We start from the raw sequence: 21,712 nt of genomic DNA, 5'->3' as shown, positions 1-21,712 counted from the left end.
TACTTTAGTTAAAGCTATTATTTTTTTTTATATTTATCCTTTGTTGACCACATTAGTCCCCATTATACAGTGTCAGTAGCTGATCAACCTATTGTGAGAATAAAACCCACAGCCCTCTGCAACACTGGGGAGTATGTTATCTGTTGGGTCACTGTTGCTACCTTTGTACAGTGCACTGTGTTTGCCAGTACACTTTTGATATTTCATTCCTGGGTACAAAACATAGAACATGTGAAAATGATTGGACTCGATGCCTTGCATTTATTATAAAACAGTTTTCTGAACTTTATTATATGTGAAAAGCATGGCACTGAATCTACTATTAAATAAGATATTAATGTTTGTTTCTCAAAATAAATAAAAATAAAAAAATTGAAAAGGACAGATTATTTCAGATACTGTTTATATTCAGTTGGAACATATAAACATGAATATAAAAAACTGTAATCTTATGTTTTCATTATTTATTTCTTTACTATAGTCTCCGCCACTCCCTACAGGTATGAACACAGTCACAGAAGTCCTAGTCTGTCAAATGACGCAAATGCTAATGGAGAAAACATGATTTGATCTTACAGAACGGCTGGCAGCCTTTACTGGCAGAAATCCTGGTTTAAAGGTATTATCGCCTTGATATCCTTATCTCTGGACATAGCTAGAGTAAGAAATGCATCAGCTGACTTAAATCGTTCCATCGATGGGGAAGGAGATTCTGCTAAGAGACTAGCATGTGATCTTTTTTATCAACATTTTATGTTGGACATAATCGTGACAGCACTAGAAGATATACTCACTATGTTTCCAAGGAATTAGTCTGGGTAGACTCACTACCGACACCAGATGCCAGATGTCAGCTGTAAGTGAATTCAATCATATTAGGTGGTCATAGCAACAAATCGTCTAGTCCCATTTATTCCATCAAACTGCTCATCTTCTTGAACCCATAACAATTTCTGGGATATGCTGCATTTATTATATATTTACCTGATGTTTAAATACTGTCATATTTCAGACTATGGTATTACTTTCATCACTGTGTGGGAAAATAACCCAGTTTTCAGGGAAGCTGTTATGACTACAGGACCCAGTGCAGCAGTTTATAGTGTGGTAATGTCCCACATGTTCCCCAGGGTATAGTAACCTCAGGATTTATATATTCAGTTGTAGAGGTGTGTAGGCAAAATTATCACATGCTGAGTGAACGTTTAGGCAGAGAAAAGTACCTAAGAGAAATGTTTTACAGAATACATTGAGCATGCCAGCAGAGTTTTATGGATGGATTTACTGCACATCAGTAAGTCAGTCGTTATCAGAAATACTCATTCAATGGATCTAAACTCTGCTGCGAAGTCAACAGAACAGTTTGAAGGGACAGATTATGTCACACGGGATACTGCTGCTCTGCAACAGACTCACAGTCACATAAAACAAAATTTATCCCTGTCCAATTTCAAGTGCAGCTTAGATCTGTGGAGGCAAAACAGATAATTTACCCCAGGACTGCCTTCTATACCCTTAATGGATAGAGGCAGCTCCGAAATGGTTTATCACATGCATGGGGTCCCCTCAAATTATCTGTGGTATAATCCCAGTTATTCTCATTAGAGATAATACATAATTATGAACCATGAAATGGGTAAAGCCAACTCATGACTAAATGGGATAGGTTAATATAAGCACAAAAAAGGAAAAATAGCTCGGCTTAAAATGGGCAGCAGGGTCAGCTAGCCTTGTACTTACCTATGAACTTATTTGTAATGGGGGAATGTGTGTTAATAATTTTAAACACCTTTGTTTTCAGATAATGTCTTTCCAAGTAGCAAGGCAACAAAAAGTGCCCAAGCAAGTTGACAGTCAAATTTATGAGGGGCAAGAAACTGCCCAAGCAAGGTTAGTGTTCATTTTATGAGGGGTAAGAAAGGTCTTATTCACTTCTTTTAAGAGATTTACAGGATCTGCAACCATGCAGACACAACTTTATGTTCAGACTATAATTCTGTAAGCCGTTGTACCATAGTTTTGCAAACATTTTCTTTCTTTTCTTTTTTTTTTTATTTATTCATTTTTTTTTCTCTAACAAAGTTCTTTCTTTGTTTTCTACAAAAGACTTTCTAGCTTAAAGAGGCTTCTCTAATAACATATGTATTGTCATGGCTCAGAATATAAGATCTAGGGTCTTGAGGAGCAACGATCCTTAGTTATTACATGGGAGTCCTTGACGAATTTGAACATATCAGGAAAAGAAAAGCGTCTTCTGTGTGGAGACAACCGTGAATGGGCGTACTTTGGTTGTGCGCCAGGGCCGGCAACTCGGCACGTAAAAATCGACTGCCAATCATTATAGGTTCATAGGTTCATAGGTTTATACTAGGCTATCTGCCCTAAGGCATTTATAAGCCTAGCCCAAATTTTTGTGGCTTACGCCACCCCTTATATGAAAAAATACTGTGCCCATTAGTTTGTTGTGCCTCTGTCCAGCAGTGACACAGAGATGATTCCCGGGGTAAACCTACGATCTCCCATCCACAGGTCTAGATTTCTCTTGAACAGAGTCAGCGAGGTGCTCTGCCTCACATGGACCGGCATTTTATTCCACAGCATAGGGAGTCTCTGAGTGATAAATCTATCCCTCCAGCACGTCCTATTTATATCCGTGCTAAGGTTTAAGTCGCTTGCTCTAGTGGTTTTGGTGGATTTGGATTTTTTGAGGTGGAGCATGTCCATTAATTCCGGGTTGGACATGGCCTTGTATGTCACGCACATGTCACCTCTGAGCAGACGGTATGCGACTGAATAGAGCTGGAGTTTCTTCAATCTGGCAGCATATGACAGATTTTGGAGTCCCTTTATCCTTTTGGTGAGGAACTTTTGGGGTCTCTCCATTTGCTGCAGATGTCGGGTGAGATACATCCCGAATGGGGCATTGTACTCGATCATTGGTCTGATAAGTGAAGAGTACAGGGGAACAATGACCTCACTAGATCTGGATGTGAATCCCTTCATGATCAGGTGGGCAATGTAGAAGGTCTTTCTAACCACTTTAGCAATGTGAGTGTCAAAAGAAAGGCCACTGTCAACCTGGGTCCCCAGGTCCCTGATAACCTCTTCTGTGCTTAGTGGATTGCCACCTATATGGTAGCTTGGGGTTACCTTGTTTTTCCCGAAGGGTATGACTATACATTTTTGGCGTTTAACTTCAGGCCATGGCTCTGGCACCAGCTATCTGTTTCCGTGAGTCCCTTCTGAAGGATATCCGTGTCCGATGCACTTTCCACTATGGCGCCCAGTTTGCAGTCGTCTGCAAACTTTGTCAGCCAAAGTCCTCCCATGTTGGCCTGTACTTCTGAGAAGTAGATGCCAAACAATAGGGGCCAAGGACCGAGCCCTGTGGGACACCACTTGTGACCGGCTTGGAGTCTGACACAGCGCCAGCAACTCTAACCCTGTGGGTTCTGTCCTTAAGCCAGTTTGCAACCCATCTTGTGACATATGGGTTTACATTTAAGCTGGTAAGTTTTTCTACAATACCCGAGTGGGGTATTGTGTCGAAAGCCTTTGCAAGGTCAAGGTAGGCTGTATGGACTGCCTTTCCCTCATCAATGGCCTTGGTGACTGTTTGAAGAAGTCGACCAAGTTCAAAAGGCATGATCTTCCCTTGACAAAGCCAAACTGGGTCGGGTCCAATGTCTGCAAGTCCCTATATCTTTGTTTATGAGCTCCATTATGATCCTCTCCATAGCTTTGCAGACTAGCCTTGTTAGGCTTATGGGGGTAATTACCAGGGTCCGTAGGCGCCGCCTTTGTGGAGTGGGACCACAGTTGCCGTCGCCACTCCTTGGGCACGTATCCTGTGGTAAGGCTGAGATTAAACAGCTGCCTTATGTGCGGGTTTAATTCCTCATTTAGCTCATGTAGCACACAGCTGGGGACACCATCCGGTCCCATTGATGCTGTGTTTTTAGCTTTAGAGAGAGCAGCTTTCACCTGCGCATTTGAGATGTCCGGGAGGCTACACTCGGCTGGGATAGTTATCTTTCCTTTAGGGGGGGAGAGGGGGGTGAAGTTTGCACTGAACCTGTCTGCCAGTATGTTGGCAATGTCTGTGGGTTCAGTGATTTTTGTATCATTTTGGACTAATTCTGAGCATATCTGGGAGTTTCCACCCAGGTTCCTAACATAGCTGAAAAAGGCCTTATGATTGTCCTTTGAATCCATGGCAATTTTTCTCTCAAAATTGGCCTTAGTTGATTTTATGAGTGCTCGTATTTTTTACTAATAATGATCAGGGGTGACTTCCCTTTTATGGATTTTGTTCTATCATGTAATAGCTTTCTCCTCTTATTGTAAAGTTTGTTAATGGCTGGGGTCCACCAGACTGGACGTTTGCCCTTTGTGGAAAGAGTCTTGGTTTTATTTGGGATTGCCTGATCCATGCAGTCCTGGAGGTGTTCATAGAAGGCATTTGTAAGGGCTTCCGCAGCTTGGGTTGTGGTTTCCACTGGCTCAGGGGCCTTGAAGGATACCACACCAGTCTTGAGTAGTGTGAAGTTTGCTTTAGAGAAGTTCTTCACTATGGTCTTTTTTGTTTGGGGTGGGGGCGGGATGTGGATTTCCAGTGAGATTAGTTTATGATCAGATCTCACCAATGAGGGATATACTTCCGGTGTGGAGCATTTTGTCCCCATGTTTGTGACAATGAGATCTAGTATATTTTCTCCTCTCGTGGGAACAGTGACTAGCTGTTCCATGGCATTTGAATTTATGAACTCCAGGAACCGTTGGGCTAGAAAGTTAGGGCTTGAGTAATGTTCCCAGTCTATATTCGGGTAGTTGAAGTCACCCAATATGATGGTGTTTGGAGATACATTTATACCCTCCAGTGTCTTCAGGAAGGCTGTGTGGGGTTCCTGAGTTTGAGAGGGTGGCCTGTAGCATGCTACAATTTGTAGAGCAGTTTTGCCTATGGTTAGTTGCACCTGGATGGTTTCCGAAGCTTATGCGTTGCCACCAACCTGGAGGTGTGGGTATCCTTTATGAATATGGATACACCCCTCCTTTTGTGGTGTGGTCCGGGTTTTGGGGCGGGCATGATATGAGTTAAAACCTAATAGTGCCGGGGTGCTCTCAGGAGCCTTGAACCAGGTTTCAGTTACAGCACAGACATCGATGTTCTCCATACTGAGAAGGGCCTCGAGTGCGTGCATTTTGAGATTTAGACTTCTGGCATTGAGCAGCATTACCCTCAGTTTCTTCCCATTTTTGTTTTCTAGGGTGGTAGGTTTAGAATTTGAGCCTTGCCTAAAAAGGCACTATGGGGTGGCAAGAGCCTTAGCCAATATCCGGAATCCCAGGGTGACAGGTGCAAGCCGTCCCTTGCGAAGCAGCGTGGCTTGTCAAGCATGTCATCCCAGGCAGACAGACACTGGATCCCCTTTGAATGACACCAGACATTAAGCCAATTGTTAAAGCTGATCATCTTGTCTCTATATTGTGGCATCATTCTTGGTGAAGGAAGGATACTGCTCAGGGTTAGGGTCATACCTGCCTGGGCTACATAATCAGAGAGCTCCTCTATGTCTCTTTTCATGTAGTCCAGGGAGGTACGTCTCAGGTCGTTCACACCAGCATGGACAATGACTGTGTCATATTTGTACTTGCCGTGGAGTGACCAGTGCTTGTGTTATGTGGCGGTTTCTAGCGCCCGATAGGCAGCTTACTGTGACCCTCTCCTTGTTCAGCCTGGTGAGTGGGGCGTCAGTGTGTCTGACTATGGAGTCACCTATGACAAGTATGTTTGGTGTTGTATTTGGCCTTAAGGGCTGTGACTGCTTTGCACACTGCTTTTGTGGTTTATGTGTTGCTTGTGGGGTGTCTTGAGGTAGCAGTTGTTTGGGTGTCTGCTTTGGAGGCCTCTGCTGTTTAGGTAAATTTTACTCAGAGCCTCGAGTATGTCTTTGTGTGTTTATGTGTTTGATTCAGTGGAGTGGTAGCATTATGTGAGGCTGGTTTTGTGGTGTGTGTAGTTGCCTTCTCCTCCTGTCTGGTCTTGCCAGTCCTGAGTTGAGAGAGCTCAGCCTCCAGTTTGGATAAATAGCTGCATCTCTCAAGTATTTGTGTTATGTGGGAGGAGGAGAGGGTTGTCTGTGTACATGAGGCAGTTATAACATTGCCTCAAGATTCCCAGATTCACCAGCTGGACCGAGAGGAGATTGACAACTGACCTTTGGACATGCTAGAATAATATTGGGAAATCCTTAATTGAAAACAAGGGCCAATGGGGAGTGAGGGTGTAGTGCTTTTAATTTTTAGTGCTGACTTATATAATTGCTTTAGTGAGCAAGTGCCAGGTAACTTGAGTGCAATGTGTTACAAGTAACTAAATGCAAAACGACAAACAGTAACTTTCTTTCAAGTGAAACAAGGAAATAAGTACAGTAAGCAATGCAGATATCACTAGTGATCCACAGAAGCGCTGAGAAGTTGCGTATTAGGTGGAATTAGCTTCCAGGAAATAACAAGCAAACAAACAACAAGCATATAAACAAAGCTAGATTCAGCAGGCCTGGATCTAGTCTATGCTAGAGCAATCAAGGTGTACCAATTTCAGTAAGATACAGTTCAAATATTCAGGCACTATAAACCTCTAACCAGAAATTCCCAGCTCAGAAGGGCAGAGTCCAGCCTCTTCTCCCACAAGAGTGCAGACCACGAACCTTCTTAATGTAAAATAACTGGCCTGAAGCCCAAGTGCCTAAACCAGAACTAATACACTTGGACACTGGGCTCTCAATCAGCAGTTCCCAACTTAGAAGGATGAAAGCTACCTGTCCTGCCACCACAGTGCTTGCCACAAACCTTCCTAATGTAAAACAACTGGTCTGAAGCCCAAGTGCTTAATCCAAAAGACTTGAATGATAGCTACACTTTAATCAAGTTACAACCAAGCAGTAATAAATACCATTGAATACTTTAGAGAATGTCTGGATTAGTGCTCAAGTTACACAAACAAAGCTAGATCCAGCAGGCCCGAATCCAGTCTATGCCACAGCAAACAAGGCGCACCAACTTCAGTAAGAAACAGTTCAGATATGCATGCACTATAAGCCTTTAACCAGAAATTCCCAGCTTAGAAGGGCAGAGTCCAGCCTCTCCTCCCACAAGAGTGCAGACCACGAACCCTCTTAATGTAAAATAACTGGCTTGAAAGCCCAAGTGCTTAAACCAGAATTAATAAACTTTTAGAATAACAGACACTGAGCCCTCAATCAGCAGTTCTCAACCTAGAAGGATGTAAGCTACCTGTTCTGCCACAACAGTGCAGACCACAAACCCTCTCAGTGCAAAACAACTAACTGGTCTGAAGCCCAAGTGTTTAAACCAAAAGGCTTAGAATGAGTTACACCAAGCAGTAATAAATACAATTGAGTATTTTAAGATGATGCAAAAGTAAAAAGAAGTAGGTAGAAACACAAGTACAGTAAAAGCAGATGAAATTTTTTTTTTCCTGAACAAGTGCTGAGATCAAAGAAACAGATTTGAGTGCTGAAACTAGAAAACTGGCTAGTTATAAGGAAAAAAAAAAAAGCTAGAAGGCTTCCCTCAAACACAGAAGGGCTTGGGGGCTCAGAAGCCTACAAATAGTCTGTACCACTTAACAAGAAAGGCAGGAAATAAGCTTAATTTTTTTTTTTTTTTTCAATTTCCCAGATGCTCTCTTTGTACACAGTAGGAGTGCCTGAAATCAGAATATGATCTCACTGCACTCAGTTGAGTGAGCAAATGAGATGGGCCCAGAGGCAGGCTGAGGGGCGGGCAGTTTCAATGCCACTAAGAGCAGAATAACTTCAGTTAAATATGCCTTCAACACTCCTTCATACACAGTTTAAATCAAATTAAATACTGTATTTTTTTTTTTTTAAAAAGTGCAGATAAAGGTACTTAAATTCTCTTGTACGTCCAGTTGAAAATAACCAAGTTCTTAGCTTGCCAAGCTGAGGTTTTAAAGCAGGAATTATTTCACAATGCACCAGTTTAAATATGCAAGGACAGGAAATCAAAGAATGTGGCTACCCCCACACATGTAATTACTAGCAAATAACAAAATTCAGCCAACACTAGCTTCAGTTCAAGTTACTGGAGAGCAGAATAACTTCAGTTAAATATGCCTTCAACACTCCTTCATACACAGTTTAAATCAAATTAAATACTGTATTTTTTTTTTTTTTTTTTTTTTTAAAGTGCAGATAAAGGTACTTAAATTCTCTTGTACGTCCAGTTGAATATAACCAAGTTCTTATCTTGCCAAGCTGAGGTTTTAAAGCAGGAATTATTTCACATGCACCAGTTTAAATATGCAAGGACAGGAAATCAAAGAATGTGGCTACCCCCACACCTGTAATTACTAGCAAATAACAAAATTCAGCCAACACTAGCTTCAGTTCAAGTTGCTGGAGAGCAGAATAACTTCAGTTAAATATGCCTTCAACACTCCTTCATACACAGTTTAAATCAAATTAAATACTGTATTTTTTTTTTTTTTTTTTAAAAAGTGCAGATAAAGGTACTTAAATTCTCTTATACGTCCAGTTGAATATAACCAAGTTCTTAGCGGACTGGAGTTCCGCTGTGGCGACTCCTAACCGGGAAAAGCCGAAAGATGCAACAAGGAAAAGAAAAGTTATTGAACAAAAGAGTATACGAGCAGATCTCCCAGATGATCTGAGTTATCCACTTACTCTGATTCTGCAATTCCATGTGGAAAGGTTGATCTCATGGTTATCATGTGCACCTAATGGATTTAAACTTGTTTATGATAGTTTGGGGTGCCACTGTTTCTTCTTTTAAATGTCTGGGGGCACTACTTTTATTTATGCATTTATTTTAATTGTATTTATCTTTCATTGACTGGGTTAGTCCCACTATGGTAGTGACCTATTTTCAGGGGAGACTGAGGGGGGTATTTATACTGCTACTAGGAGGAAATTTGCTCAGGGCACCGGGGAACTTCCCCTTATTCTTTGGATAGGTGCAGTTGCCTTTACTTTTGTGCAAAATAAAACACCAAAGGGATGAATGAGACTGCCTTTTGTCTGTACCTTAACAGTAATATTGTTGGTTATATTTGCAAAAGATTACAATTATCAGTGGTATAGAAAGCACCAAGTAAACACTCTTACTGAAAAAAAGTCCTGTATTCTCAGTGTGAATGTGTTTGACTGTATTGTATTAATATTATTAAGATAGCTATGAATGTATGCTGTTAAATCAACATAATTCTTTACATTTGTTTACTGATTTAGAGGAAGCATATCCTGAAACTATAAGGCAGGTCTGCACCAATGTCACATGAGGGTTTAGGAACTAGAGCAATGCATAAGAGTGATAATCAGCCCTCCCAAAGACTGATTTGAACGATAAAAGAAGTCTGATACAGAAAGAAATGAACACCCGAGCCGGGCACTATAAAACAAATTGCTAATATCAGAATAAATACAAACATATTTTAATTGTAAATGTGCTCATTAATTAGAGGGGTAAATCTTTAATTACTCACACGGAACAACGGTGCTTTCCCAAGTCATATTATCTGTCACTAAAACATAACACAATTGCACTGCTATAAATGCAGCAATCAGGCTGTGGGCACACTGTGGCCCTAAAATGTGGCGTGGAAATGTGGAACATAACAATAAACGCTGAAATGCACCGAGTGTTGTACACGCTGCTTGTATTACTTTTTATTTCCTTTGTTGTGAGTATTTAAGCATTTCACCCTGACAGACTAAAAACGAATGATGAGAACAGAGAAATAGCAGGGAGGTCTTCTGCTAAGACGTAGGTGAAAAGGTGCAGTGTGTTTTCTGCTTGTTTACAAATGTCTAAAGCATGCATAATCTGATTCCTGCAGAAGGCTTCAGTGTTACATATAGTAACAATGTAACAATGCGCGCATTCTGCACTGCTGCCTCACAGAAACCAGCTGGAGTCCAAAGATGTTGCACCAAGAGATGAATATGTGAACTGATGTGTGTGATGGTGCACCGGTTGTTTAGCTACACACTCGAATGTGAACTGATGCGCCATTTGTTACGTTAAACAATGCACTATTTCATATTTTTTTCCTATTGTCTAGTCTGTTTGCACAGCCACCCTGGGATTCTGTTGAGGTTGTGTTGAAATGGTAAGACCCCCCCCCCCAACACACACACACCAGTTTTTGTTAAGACTGGCTTGTTTAGCCTTAAAGTGCTTTAAAGTATGCAATACTTTTATGCTGGATTCGCGTTACGGCAGATACTTTAAGGGGGACGCTCGTTACTAAAATGGAGAGCGTTAAATAGGCAATTATTCACATCCTGCAGCACTTTGAAGCTGTCAGCGGAGTCGTATCATAGCAACGCCGGTGAGTGTGCCGGGAGCAGCAGCTCCTCCTGTCAGTGACAGCCGGGGATGGAGCCAGCCAGCCTCAGCTCCATTCAGAGCTTTGCACATACTCACGCCAGGCGCCCCAGGACCACAGACCTCAGTGACAGAAGCAATTAGCCACGTCCCAGTCTTTGCATTCCCTGGACACATCGAGCAGCACTTGCAGGCAGGGTACCGCAGGAAGGAGAGGGCGAGGTGCCGGGCAACGGAGGAGGTGAAAAGCGCGGGAATGCGGGGCAGCAGCAGCTGTTGTGGTGGCAGCGGTGGTGGGTGCTGCTTGAAGGCAAAGGGCTGGCGATTAGAACTGGAGCTGCATTTGGGATTGACTTTTTCTGCTTCTGACAACAATCCTAACAGCTTTGGTGTTACCACCTGTAGCAGGTCAGAAGCACATCGGTGTCTCATCTCCACAGGGATGCGCTGAGCTGGGATTGCTGCCCGGGCCTTTCTTGTTACCAGGCAAGCCTGAACAACACTGCAGTGACATGTTATCCACCTGGTTAGGAAAGTTTTTTTCCAGAGGTTACCAAGGCCGGCTGATTTGGTGGGGCCTTCCATTCAGCCTGGACAGCACGAAGGCTCCTCACTGGGTAAGTGGATGTCAGAACTTAGCAATGCTCACTGCCATTTTGACAGCTAAGAGAAAGGGTATCCTTTGTTTACAGTTAGGGAAAAACGCTGCATAGTTCACAGTCTACAATGAAAAAATATCATCCGTTATCACTTCTTTAAAAGTACTAAGTTGCTCTGGCAGTGTTGCACATTTTTCTGTGCGCTGTTTCCCCGTGTGTTTCCTCATCTGAAACACCTTTGTGCTTTAGAGTCAAGCACTAACAGCTCCTTTAAGTGTTTCTGTGTATGTCTGTCTCAGCAGTGCATGTTGAATCATTAAGACCCTTTACCACTCATGCACCAAGATACCCTTTAACGAAGCAGCCTATCTGGTATTTGGTGCAGAGGATTACAGCTCTGAACTGATAACAAGTTGCCTCCTGAACTCAAGATAGAGTTTAACGCGTTTACCTCCACTTGCTTTCTCTGTGATTAACCCGACAGTGCTCCGCGTTTGTCACTGAAAAGGGACACTTGTGCCCAGTGGGCATACCCGGTTAATAGATGGATAAAGTCAATAAAACACGAAACCTTGGCAGTCATGCATAATGTTTTAAAGTATACACGGAACTGAAGTTTATAACTTGAAGTGGGATCTACTGACAACTTAACTATAGGTATAGATGATGTGCGTAATCTGCCATTTAGTGAGAGATTTGTACATGAGCTGCGGAGGTAGACTAATGCATTCACACGCTGTATAAGCATTAGTGAATATTGTCTGCATTCTTCCAACATATTTTTGTGCGTATTTGTGAACTAAGACAGAGGTCATTACAGAACTCTCTTTGTCCTTAAAACTACCTGAGTTATATTCCCCTGACCGTCTCCACTCGGTTACGAAAAAGATGTATGTTTAGGGTTTAGGTAGTGAAGTGTTTGAACAATCGAATGTACCCTTGAAATATGAAATTCTGTTATGCATTTTTCTTTGTTTTGAAATAAGCTGGGCAACAGGAGTTCCACATTTTATGATGGCCTGTTGTTATGGTGGTTTCCCAAGGCAATTGGTCAGAAATGACTATTCATCTAAAAATAATTCATTTACGAACTGTTTGGATGAAATGGAAATGCAGCCATCCCATTATTTCATACTCTCCTTGCATCTTCTTAACCTGCTGCGGCTAGAGGCTATTTTGTACATGCAGACTGGGAAACAAAACATGGCACTGAATTTGTGCCACTAAACCAAAGAGCCCCAGTTATCCGTGGTGCCTTGGTGTCTCTCTACCTCTTTGTAGCTGCTTGGGCCTCCTGAACGTTGAATAGAAAATCAGATAGAAATAATGTCACTTCATAAACTATATAAGCATCTATTTTGTCCATCATCTGTGACGTTTGCTAACCCTAATAATGATAAAATAGCCCAGAACAGATATGGCATCTATTAACCACATCATAATCAGAATGTGGATAAACACGTCCGTTTTCCATTCTAATGATGTGGCTGTGGCTAAACATGTGATTATTGAAAGGAAATGACTGTTTCTCAAAGAACCGTAGTTATCATTTCTGTACTGTTTTCTGCCATATCCAGCAAACAGTGCTTTATGCCATGTTTTGTGGAACAAAACCCTTAGGATTTGCTGCAGTTCTGGAGAGTAATTTGCTTTGAAATAGGAAGGTCATTAGGGTTTTCAGTATTTAAAGAATGCAGAATAGCATACATGCATTTGTCAAACTGTTTGCAGGGCTGGGAACAATTTAATAAATTATCAGAATTTAAGAAAAATAAATGTGTGTGTATATATATATATATATATATATATATATATATATATATATATATATATATATATATATATATATATATATATATATATATATATATATATATATAATACAGTACTTTGTTGTATCTCATTTGGTTATAAACACAAGTCACTTACCAGCTAATGTTTCATATTGTGAAGACCACAGTGTTATATTTTTTTGCTTTGCCAAGTAAATAAGTAAGGAATGTAGTTTCTTTCTCTTGATGAAGTTGACTTTGTCCCTAAATGCATATTTATGTCATGTTATGCAGTGTCTGATGTGCTTTGCCTCATAGTTGACAACACTTACACTTAACACATCAAATCTGAAAATGAAGAAAAAAAAAACATTTAGGCATGGACAATTGTGGAACACCTTCAGTAATAGTTCCGGGAACTGGACACACACATTGCAAACGTGTTGTATTGGATGTTTAACCTCCTTTTTAACTTTACAAATCAGCCAGGATAAGCACTGCATATATACTTTTCTGATTTTGCAATCTACATCTGAAAACTCAAAGTCTGACAGTAAAGTGTATTGACTATGTGTTGGCTGTGAATGGGTGGTAATGCTACATACAACTAATACTTTAAGGAGACAGGACAATGGCAAGTCTATTGTAATTTTGGAACACATGCGCACACACACACACACACACACACACACACACACACACACACACACACACACACACACACTTACTCACAGGATATATATATATATATATATATATATATATATATATATATATATATATATATATATATATATATATATATATAAGTATATCACACATTTTGTCTTCTTAAGCTAAAGCAAATGTTCACAGTTTGCTGTCTGTATTGGCATGTAATGAAATGTCCTTTATAAGGAAAAGACATTAAAAGGTGCAATCCTAAAATATATTATTGAATGGTGGAAATAATAGTGGAAAATAAGCAGAAGCCTGTTAGTAAACAATGTTTAACATTAGTTGTCCCTTTCACATTCCTTTCAGGTGTATTAACAATGTTATCCGTTTGTAATATTATATTATATTGCAGTATAGTTTGCAAGACAACTGGTATGTTTTGTAAATTAGATTTCTGCATCTTTTTTCTTGAATAATGTTGCAATTTATGGGTTACTCTTCCTTTGGATCTTTGTTTTGTAATAATCTGTGCTGAATTTATAAACGTCTGTTCTATATATTTTACTAGAAATATTAGTCTCTACTTAGTTAAAGATGATCTAGCCAGAGGTTCTGTAATTTATTTTGATAAGAGTGCCAACACTCTCATAAGCATGTGTCAAGGAAGTGACAGTGCATAAGGACAGTACAGCTCTTTTATAGATATTTAATAGTAATAAATGCTGTATGTGATCAGATCATTCTGAGGACACCCAATCATATTAGTGCATTTCTATTTCTCTAGCTACAAAAGGTTTATGAATTATTTTATCCAGTTTCAGAATAAAACTCTGATTTTGTTTCCTTACCCAAGACTATTTTCTTGCTGTACGTATAAATGCCAGATGACTGTAGTTTGTGTCTGAACAGTATGCATTGCAAAGAAATTCTATAAAAAGTCAAGATATTGCATCCATAGCAATAACTCTTATGTAAGCAGCATTGTGTGTTTCAAAAACAAGCTGGGGACTTCTGCTGGAGAGTTAGGACATTTTTGTTAGTTTTATGTATAGTACATGTTTAATGTTTATTAAAATATAGATGTTTGAATACCAGATATTCTGCTTAAGCAATTGTTGCTGTTGCGTAATTGTTTTAATTCTGCTTTCTGCCCTGTAGGAAGAATAGATAATCTGCAGTGTAGGGCCTACCATGATTGCTACAGGAGGCCTTCTGAGAATTTCAGCCAGGAAGCAAGATTCCTTCCGCTCCAGAAATCGTGTTAATGCTCGCAAACAGAAGGTCAAAAAGAAACGGAAGAATGATGTGGTAGTGGTAAAGGGCAAAGTGAAGGTGTGCTCTGTTTCTGGACTTATTGCAGTCTTTGGTATTTTTGTTCTTCTTGTGGGGATTGGAATGGCAGTCATGGGTTACTGGCCTAAAAAACACCAGATGTTCGAAGACAGGCCTTCCAACAAGTCTCCAAAGACCCTTCATGAGACTAGTTTATTTTCATCTAGAAATTGGTCCAAGGTTAACCAGATCACTTATCAAGCTGGTTTTGAAGTATCAAATGGCAGCCGCACAAATGTCACTAATTCAGAGGCTTCTCCTGTTGGGTTTTGGACAGAAATACTTTCCAGATACTTGCATTCTGACAAGCTCAAAGTATTTGGACCTTTGATCATGGGTATTGGGATATTCCTTTTTATCTGTGCTAATGCGGTACTCCATGAAAACAGAGACAAAAAGACAAAAATAATTAACTTAAGAGACATTTATTCCACTGTAATAGATATTCACAGTTTGAGGACCAAAGATAACAACACTCCAATAAATGGTTTTGTTAACTATGTACAGTCTAGCAATATAAAACCTTCAGACTCTTTCAGTGCTGCAGTATTGGCCAAAAGCTCTTTGCAGTCACCTCTAGAAGGCCCTGTAAAACAGTCACCTGAGCAGAGCGAAACAAAAGCTGCCATTCGTCATGGATCTGTAACACAGTTACCTAATGCTCCAAAGGACAAAAAGACTTTGGCAGATACAGTCTATAGTATTTACAGAGAGCGGTATACAGCGAATGGCAAGGATTCCATGCTCCAGAAATGTGAAACCAAGTCCATAGTTACATCTTCCATCTCTGCTTTTACACTGCCAGTCATAAAATTAAACAACTGTCTTCTAGATGAAGGCAGCGGTAGACAGAATGAAGACAGTGCCATAGAAATCACAGACTCGTCTATCAATGTAAATCCATCAGTGGTGGATGATTCTGATGCGGACTGTGATCTCAAGGGCAACAAATATGAAGAAGAAGAAAGAGATGATCCAAATGAAGGGGGGAGTACAAATGTTAATGATTCCATTAAAAAAGAAACTTGTTTAAGTAATCAGGGCAGTGACTGCCCATCAAAAAAGCAAAATTGCCATGAGCAGGACTGCCATCAACAGGTAGGTTTTCCAACGTCACGTGCTCCAGGTACGTGCATAGATCATTCTGTTTGTGCTCCCACTTCGGGTTCCAATGCAGTGAATCAAAATGATTGTCCGTCCCCTTTGGAAATGCAGGATGTAACAAAAGATCATTGTTCCTCTGCCTTGGAGTCTTCAGATAATAAGGGCTACCTTAACCTAGGAATGGAAGACAACTCATTTGATTCATCAGACCTTTCAGATTGTGTACCCGAGGACTGTCCCGTGGTTTCAAATCAGAATTCAAGCATTGAAAACACTGAAGAAGAGACAGTTTCTAAAAATCAGAAAATAATTCAGAGGCAGTATACAAACAAAGAAAAACTGGTTATGATTTCACATTCTCATACATCTATACAAATGTGTGACAGTGATTTAGAAAGCAGTGATATCTGAAGCTCTGAAGGTTCCTTTCCGTATTTAGCTTTCTTTCCTTAATAGTATACTGGGCTGTTGGAAACTCTGAAGAAGTCCATATACAACTGTTTTAAATTAATGGATTGTCTACCTTCTGCAAGGGGTTACTGACAAACTAGATTTCAGAATACGTGTCTATGTTATGCCCTGTATGAAGCATACAATCTGAAGTTGCAAAATAGCAACACTCCACCCTAATTTTAATTTCTCAAACATATCATTTTTAGGGCTATGGCTGTGTCTGCTCAACAGTCGTTTCTGATCTTTGACTGTATCGGCAATATTTATTTGCACCAAATATACCCTCCCCAGTATATAGCCGTTGCTTTTTTTTTACTGTTGCATAAGGATTGAATTCTCATAGTTCCACTTGATGAATTTTAGGCATCGTAGAGCTCCTTGGGATGCTGACTTTGTTTAAAAAGTATTAAAAGCTGCAGTCTATTCATACCTTTAGTAACTTTAATTCTGAAGGCTGGATAAACTGTGTGTCAGACAGTGTAAATGTAATTATTCATTTAATTAAGATTACAGCAGAATAGAGTACATAGCTACACATTTGCTGTTGAAAATATGAGCACATAATAAACATCCTAAAAAATTAACAAGTATTTAAATGATCATATATTCAATGCTTGTTGCCTCTGGAGATATCTATGCCTTTCATTGACTATGATGTTTTTTGGCACACTGCATTTTCATATTGTAGACTGCTGCATTCATAGTGTGAGTCTGTGTGTATGTGTATGAGTAATACATACACATATGCGTATGCACACACACACACACACACACACACACACACACACACACACACACACACACACACACACACACACACACACACACACACACACACACTTTTTTCAAGCACTTTTTGACTTCTGACGTCAGAGGTGTTCTGTCAAGAGACTGTGATTTGGTTTGTTGTATGTAGCTGGGATCATCTTATTATAGTTTTCCTGTCAAATCATTTGAAAGAACCTTGAATTATTCCTATTTAGAAGGTTTAGAGATGAAAATGCTTTAAAAAGAAGCAGAGGAAATTGTTTAACTACTAAAATCATTTTAAGCTAACATTTCTTTCTGTGTATGTTCTGGAAACATAACAAATTTAAGTATTTTCAGTTGCAGAATATTAACTATTATCTTTAGTATACAAGCACAGGTTTTCAGATTTGTAGTTGCGTGTTGTAAAGAACAACTTTAACTGTTACTAGGAAGTAAATATTGCTGCTCCCTGTAGGAGGTTACACATTTATGTACCATTTGGGTTAGCTGGGCTGCTATAGGGGACCCCTTTTAGCATCCTCCCTGGTTAAAAACACAATAGGCAGTAAAGTAAACAAAGGAGACAAAATCAACTTTCTGAAAGGGAAGTAGTTACATATAGTTGTTCATAAATAAAAGTAGGCTGCATGAATCTGATCCATTAATACAAGATAAAAGAATTACAGTTAATTAGTAATTACATTACATTTATTCAATATAAGCAATAGAACACTTGATAAAATGGAACTCCAGTGTTAATAGAGTTTTCTGTCTATATTTGACAAATTGGCATTGTTCTTAAAGAGGGCATAGTTAATCTCTTTTTTTGTTTATCCTGACATAGAAGCAAGCAGCTTTAATGACTTTACATTAGTGACTGATCCAAACTCCATAGCAAGCACAAGCTAAGTCAACTTTGATTTTGCTGTAGTGGAGACCTGGTTTAAAGCGGCAGAAAGCACCCCTGCACTACCAGGCTAGAACTCATTCCACACCTTTTTGCCCCGAAACATGGACTGAAGCTCCAAAGGCGGTGGTGTCTCCATATTCATAAAGGATATGCACACCTGCAGACTAGTAGCCAGCATAATGCATCTAAGATACTTCAGGTACAACTAACATTGGGTAAGACTGCGATCCAGGTCATAACCTGATATAGGTCCCCAACCATGTCCCTAGACTCTCACTCCATGTTCCTAAGCACCCTGGAATCTATCAAGGTCCAACCCAACACTCTTATACTTGGAGACTTCAACTACCCCTCCATCAACTGGGAAAACTACTCAAGCACCAATACACTGGCCCAATGCTTCCTGGAATTCATCAGTTCCAATGCCCTGGACCAGTTCATTCTGATCCCCATTAGAGGAAGCAACATCCTTGACCTGGTTATTACTAACATGGGCGACCATTGCTCTACATCAATAGTCAATCCCTCCCTCATCAGATCTGACCATAAACTAATCAGCATGGAAATCCACATCTCACCCATACCCCCCGCAAAGGTAACCATTTTGAAAAACTTCTCCAAAGGTGACTTTGTACTCCTAAAAACAGAGGTGGCTAACTTCATGGCACCCATGGCAATGGAAAATAGCTGCATGACTGCCGAATCATACACCAATGCACTGTACGAACATGTACATAAATGCATGGAACTAGCCATACCTAACAGAACCAAGACTCTTTCCTCCAAAAAAAGAAAGCCAATCTGGTGGTCCCTTGCCATTAATAAACTCTACAACAGAAGGAAGAAACTGTTGCAGAAAAATATGAAGTTCCAAGACTGGAAAAACTCCCTTATTAGCCTCAACAAAAAGTTAAGATCCCTCATCAAATCCTCTAAAGCCAGCTATGAAGGCAGAATTACGGCAGACACTAAAAACAATCACAAAGCCTTTTATAGTTATATCAAGAACCTCCACGGCAATACCCAGATGAGTTACTGCACAATGGTACCTCCTATACTGAGCCAACAGATATTGCCAACATACTGGCTGACAGATTCAGTGCCAACTTTACTCCTCTCTCCCCCTAAAGGATCAATTCCAATACCGGGAGAATGCCAGGCACCCAGCATTACTACAGCCCAGGTTAAAGATGCATTGTCCAAGGCCAAGAATACAGCCTCCATGGGACTCGATAATATCCCAGACTGTGTTCTACATGGACTACAAAGCAAACTGGCACCACATCTGTGTGTCCTGTTCAGTCACAGCCTCACCTTAGGCTTTGTCCCTACTGAATGGTGCACTGTTACAGTCATCCCTCTCCATAAAGGGGGAGTGACTACAGTCCCTGGGAATTATCGCCCCATTAGCCTGACGAGTCTGATATGTAAAGCCATGGAGCACACCATCATGGACCTGATTAAGAAAGATAGAGGAAATATCCAAACTCTGGACCCCACACAGTTTGGCATTGTGAAAGGGAGATCATGCCTGCTCAACCTGGTTGACTTCTTTGAGTCAGTCACCCGGGCTGTGAATGAAGGTAAGGCAGTGCATACAGCCTACCTCGATCTGGCCAAGGCCTTTGATACCATTCCTCACTCAGAAATTGTTGATAAACTCACCAAACTAGGCATCAACCCCTATATCATTAGGTGGGTTGCAAACTGGCTCACAGATAAAACACACAGTGTGAAATTAGGGAACTCCAAGTCAGACTGCTGACCAGTCATCAGTGGTGTCCCACAGGGATCAGTCCTGGGTCCTCTCCTGTTCGGCATCTACTTCTCAGAAGTCCAGGCCAATGCAAAGGGACTCTGACTGACCAAGTTCACAGATGACTGCAAGCTGGGAGCCATTATTAACTCCCCAAGTGATGCAGACATCCTACAGAAAGGCCTCAATGAGACCAATGACTGGTGTCGAAACCATGGCCTTAAGCTTAATGCCAAAAAATGCATAGTCATCCCCTTTGGTAAAAACTCAGTTCCCACTAACTACCACATCAATGGGAGCCCACTGACCACTGAAGGTGTTATAAAAGATCTGGGGACGCAGGTTGACAGCAACCTCTCCTTCGACCACCACATTGCCACTGTGGTCAGAAAGTCCTTCTATGTGGCACATCTCATTACCAAGGGTCTTGCATCCAGGAAGAAAGAGGTCATTGTCTCCCTCTACTCTTCCCTCATTAGGCCAGTCATTGAGTATAATGCCCCATTTGGCATGTACCTCACTAGACACCTGCAACAGCTGGAGAGGCCACAGAAGTACCTCACAAAGAGGATCCTAGGCATTAAACATGTCCTACATGGACAGACTCAAAAACTCCAACTATTCTCTGTCACTTAGAGATGATCTCTGCTTGACTTACAAAGCCATGTCTGACCCAGCTCTGTTAGAAATGCTACATCTAGAGAAATCCCAATTGGTCCACACTACACACACTCCAGAGACCTCAACCTCATTACCACAATCAACAGAACATGCTCACCCAGAGACTGCCCATGCTCTGAAATAAACTTCCCATACATGTCAAGCAGAGCACCTCACTGGCCCTCTTCAAGAGACGTCTTGATGAGTGGATGGGTAATAGAAAGTTCACCCCGGGGATCACTCCAGTGGCTCTACTCGACAGAGACACTGGGAACTAAGGTCAGGTGGCATGATGCCAGGTTAATCTTATGGGCTAGGTTTGTAAAGACTCCAGAGCCATTAGCCTAGTGCACACCCATGAATCTATAAACCTATAAATAACTCAGCTAAAATGAAAATGAATTGAAATATTTTGGTGAGGTCAGATTTTAATATTTTAAATGCCTCATCTTTAAACTCCCCCCCCTACAAACAATGTAATTTCCTGCATAATGTGTGAATACACACAATATTACACCCCCTGGTTTGATTTTCTATGATAAAAATTACCTGTTCCTATATAATTTTAGAACTGGAATCATTCCAAGGCTTAGACATTATACATCATTCACCCATACAGTATTAATAAACAACACTTCATTAGATATCATATAAATCTTCAGTGTCATTTTTGAACTAGGAAGGCCTGGGTAAATTACTAGGCCCTCCCTGAAAGCACTGCACATTAAAAAGGTTCCACTGGTGTCAAACACAGTCTTTAAGGTAAGCTAACTGGAGTAAGTAGGGTGATAACAGATAAATTTCCCAATTTCATGGAATGTCTGTCTTCCTTCATGACAGCTGGAGACACAGATTCCTCAACTGCAGCTGCAAAGGTATGTAAGCTGTTTCTTGTGAAATACACACAGAGACGTCTGCTCCAGCAGCTTATACTTCTTCATTAGCTTCATAGACTCCTCCATGATCTGTTATTCTAGATCATCATCAGCTTCACCGACTGCTCCTGCTCTGTGATTTTAGTTCTTCATCACTTTCATGGAATCATCTGTGTTATGTGATTCTAGCTCTTCATCAGCTTCACAGACTCCTCCATGCTCTGTGATTCTAGCTCTTCATCAGCTTCACAGACTCCTCCATGCTCTGTGATTCTAGATCGTAATTGGCTTCATGGAATCCTCCATGCTCTGTGATTCTAGATCTTCATCAGCTTCATGGACTCCTCCATGCTCTGTGATTCTAGATCTTCATCAGCTTCATGGACTCCTCCATGCTCTGTGATTCTAGATCATAACTGGCTTCATGGAATCCTCCATGCTCTGTG

General features: G+C 40.7%; 1 protein-coding gene across 1 annotated transcript; it reads left to right on the top strand.

The window, feature by feature from the left end:
* Positions 1-10,894: 10,894 nt before the first annotated feature.
* Positions 10,895-16,903, top strand: TMEM200C (transmembrane protein 200C). The gene is made up of 2 exons (XM_044066509.1): positions 10,895-11,015; positions 14,585-16,903. Exon 2 carries the CDS (start codon positions 14,618-14,620, stop codon positions 16,271-16,273), a length of 1,656 nt encoding a protein of 551 aa, XP_043922444.1. The 5' UTR covers positions 10,895-11,015; positions 14,585-14,617; the 3' UTR covers positions 16,274-16,903.
* Positions 16,904-21,712: the final 4,809 nt, after the last annotated feature.

The sequence above is a fragment of the Protopterus annectens genome, chromosome 3.part1, assembly GCF_019279795.1.
Source record: "Protopterus annectens isolate FY-2018-M chromosome 3.part1, PAN1.0, whole genome shotgun sequence".
Taxonomy (NCBI): Eukaryota; Metazoa; Chordata; order Ceratodontiformes; family Protopteridae; genus Protopterus; species Protopterus annectens.
This window is presented reverse-complemented; position numbering and strand designations above follow the sequence as displayed.